This window comes from Alexandromys fortis, unplaced genomic scaffold (assembly GCF_014885135.2).
Source record: "Alexandromys fortis isolate MF-2015 unplaced genomic scaffold, M_Fortis_MF-2015_v1.1 scaffold_3, whole genome shotgun sequence".
NCBI lineage: Eukaryota > Metazoa > Chordata > Mammalia > Rodentia > Cricetidae > Alexandromys > Alexandromys fortis.
Window position 1 is genome coordinate 20,378,188 of NW_026067909.1, and position 3,685 is coordinate 20,381,872.

At 43.5% G+C, this 3,685-nt stretch overlaps 1 protein-coding gene across 1 annotated transcript; it reads right to left on the bottom strand.

Annotated features, from left to right (window-relative positions):
* Positions 1–1,892: 1,892 nt before the first annotated feature.
* On the bottom strand, positions 1,893–2,844 carry LOC126498676 (olfactory receptor 10V1-like). The gene has a single exon (XM_050137554.1). It carries the CDS (start codon positions 2,842–2,844, stop codon positions 1,897–1,899), a length of 948 nt encoding a protein of 315 aa, XP_049993511.1. The 3' UTR covers positions 1,893–1,896.
* Positions 2,845–3,685: the final 841 nt, after the last annotated feature.

Consider the following 3,685-nt stretch of genomic DNA (forward strand, 5'->3'; position numbering starts at 1 on the left):
CACATTGGATTTAGAAAAGGCCTATGACAAAATCCAACATCCCTTCTTGATAAAAGTCTTGGAGAGATCAGGGATACAACGGACCTAAGTAAACATAATAAAAGCAGTATCCAACATCAAATTAAATGGAGAGAAACTCAAGGCAATTCCATTAATGTCAGCAACAAGACAAGGCTGTCCGCTCACTCCATATCTCTTCAGTATGATACTTGAAATCCTAGCTAGAGCAGTAAGACATCTGATGGAGATCAAGGGGATAGAAATTGCAAAGGAAGGAATCAAAAGTATCTTTATTTGCAGATGATATGATAGCATACATAAGTGACCCTAAAAATTGTACAGAAAAACACTCCTACAACTGATAAACACTTTCAGCAAAGTAGCTGGATACAAAATTAACTCACAAAACTCAGTAGCCTTTCTGAAGCAAATGACAAATGGACTGAGGAAGCAATCAGGAAAACAACACCTTGCGCAACAGTCTTGAAAAATATGAAATATCTTGGAGTAACTCTAACCAAGCAAATGCAAGATCTGTATGATAAAACTTTAAGACAGTGGTTCTCAGCCTTCCTAATGCTGAGACTCTTTAATACAGTTCCTCATGTTGTGGTGACCCCTAACCATAAAATTGTTTTAATTGATACTACAACTGTAATTTTGCTATTGTTATGGATAATAATATAACTATCTGTGTTTTCCAGAGTGGCCCCTGTAAAAGGGTTGTTTGACCCCCCCCCCAAAGGGTCACGACCCACACTATAAGACATTGAAGAAGATATCAGAAGATGGAAAGATCTTCCATGCTCATGGATCAGTAGAGTTAATACAGAAAAAAAATGTCCATCCTACCAGAAGCAACCTACAGATTCAGCACAATCCCTATCAAAATTCCAACTTCACAGATCTTGAAAGGATAATTTTTAGCTTCATTAAGGAACACACACACACACACACACACACACACACACACACACACCCGCGCGCGGATCACAAAACCAGTCCTGAATAATAAAAGACCTGCTGGAGGTATCACCACCCCCAACCTCAAGCTCAAAAGGCAGAGACTGGGGCTGTGCACAGGGCTTGCTTGGGTCTGCAACAGATGGGCGGTGATTGGAAAGAAAGAAGTTAAGCAGATGATATAATAGTGGACATATGGACTGAGTGCTGATCCCTGATTACTTTCTCAGTTTTGCAATATGTGTCTTGTAGTTTACCAGATGAGCAAAAAAGCCTAAGGAAGAGATTTCCCATTCTTGTATCCTTCCAGTTTCCTATTTCTTTTTTGTTTTGTTTTGTTTTTGTTTGTTTCAAGACAGGGTTTCTCTGTAGCTTTGGGGGCCTTCCTGGAACTAGCTCTTGTCGACCAGGCTGGCCTCGAACTCACAAAGATCTGCTTGCCTCTGCTTCCCAAGTGCTGGGATTAAAGGAGTGCACCACCACAGCCTGACCCAGTTTTCTATTTCAAAACAACTTTCAAATGAAAGTTTAATTTTCTTCAAAGGAGTCTCACTGGGGAAACAAGCTACTTTTGAGGGTAGGTTGCATGCACAGCAGTAGCGCTCTCTCTCTCTCTCTCTCTCTCTCTCTCTCTCTCTCCTCTCTCTCTCTCTTTCTCTCAACTCTATCTGATTTTTTTTATTTTTATCATGTTTTTATATTTTTTCTTCTTTTTTATCCTACAGGCCCTTTGCATATAGACTATGGCTTCCAGTTTAGTGTATTTAGAGAACGACTAACCCGAAGCTGAGAAAAGAAACATGACTGTGGATGGTCACATGACTGGGAAATCTAACTGTACCAAACTATAGCTGGCAAAGCCCACCCCCTCATCTTATCAACAGGCGACTCAGCATCTCTACTACCAGCCTGGGAGACGATCATTCAGAGTCCTCATTGTTTGTCAAGCAGGAAGAACCTCATGACCGCCTTCTTCAAAGCATCCTTGAGTTCTCTGTTCCTCATGCTGTAGATCAAGGGGTTCAGCACAGGGGTGATGAATGTGTAAACCACAGATACTACCTGGCCCCGCTCAGGAGAGTAACTGGAGCTGGGACACAAGTAGATGAGACTTGTACATCCGTACTGCAGGAGGACCACAGTCAGGTGGGAGGAACAGGTAGAGAAGGCTTTGCGCCTCCCCTCGGCAGAACGGATCTTCAGGATGGCATCTACAATGAAGACATAGGACAGAGTGATGAGGAGGAAAGGGATGGTGAGGACGATGACACTGACCACAAACAGGGTGGCCTCGTGGACATGGGTGTCTGCACAGGCCAGTCTCATGACAGGGAGGACATCACAGTAGAACAGGCTGATTTCCTTACTGCTGCAGAAAGGCAGCCGGAAGATGAGCACGGTCAACTGCATGGCCAAGATGAACCCCAGCAACAGGGACCCCAGAGCCAGCTGGACACACAGGTGCCAGCTCATGATGAGGGTGTAGCGCAGAGGGTGACAGATGGCCACAAACCGGTCATAGGCCATGACAGCCAGCAGGATGCAGTCAGCACTGCCCAGGAAGATGAAGAAGAACATCTGGGCACCACAGCCTGCCAGGGAGACCACAGTTCTCTCTGCAGACAGGACACTGGCCAGAGTCAGCGGAGCTATGGTAGAAGAATAGAAGATCTCCAGGCTAGCCAGGTTTGCCAGGAAGAAGTACATAGGGGTGTGGAGACACCGATTGGTCCAGGTGGTGAGGACGATAGACATGTTTCCTCCGATGCTGACCAGGTACATCATGAGGAAGACCACAAAGATCAGCATCTGCACCTCGGGGAGTCTGGAGAAGGGGCGGAAGTGGAAGAGGACCATCCCAGTCTGATTTCCTTCTTCCATGTATTTAGTGCATTGGGACTGCTACCCCTGAGGACAGACAGATATTAGGACCTGATGCTCCTACTGGGCAATATGCCCTCACCAACCCTTGTTACCTCAAATCCAACTATTTTTTTTTTACCCTGAGTCTACACTCAGCAGCTCACTTCAGTAACTGTTCTAATCAAAGAGTAACAGTTGACTACTTAAAGCTTTTGTTGGAATAGAGCATTAACTACGTTCTCACTTTATAACTGTACCTCTGTCTATCCTGTCCTCCTCCCAAAAATCTAAATCTAAGCCGATTATACAATAACTCTCCACTGTCCTCTACAGTTCTCTGCTTTCATTCTGTCTCTGTGAATTTGCCTCCAGTTACCTCAGTACACATGAAATTATTCAATTTATTAAACATAATCTTTCAAGGAACAATCATGTCAAAATACATATTTTAAAAAGTTTGGGGAAATGGGAGGCTGGGAGGAGGCAGAAACTTTTTTTTCTTATTCTCAATAAAATAAAAAAAATGAAAAAAAAAAGTTTGAGCTGAGGTACCTCTTATGGGCAGTTAATACTGCTTCCTCATGAACTTTGAAATGAAAATCACAGTACCAGGTGAGGGATACCTCCCAATGAGTTGTTAGTTATGTAGGCTCCCGAGGCTCTCAGAACAATGCAGGTTCTTGTTTTAAGTAAATGGTAGAGGTAAGACACTATTGATGAAGACACACCACAATCTTTGGTTACAAGACACAGAAAATTCAAGGTGGGACTTTACTGGAAGATTCCTCCCTACTGGCTGGACTTCATAGTTCCAGAAAGTAAAAAAAAAAAAAAAAAACCTGTCGTTGGGGTGGTCAAA

Coding starts and splice junctions, on each gene's coding strand:
- LOC126498676 (XM_050137554.1), bottom strand. CDS start 2,844: ATGGAAGAAGGAAATCAGACTGGGATGGTCCTCTTCCACTTCCGCCCC.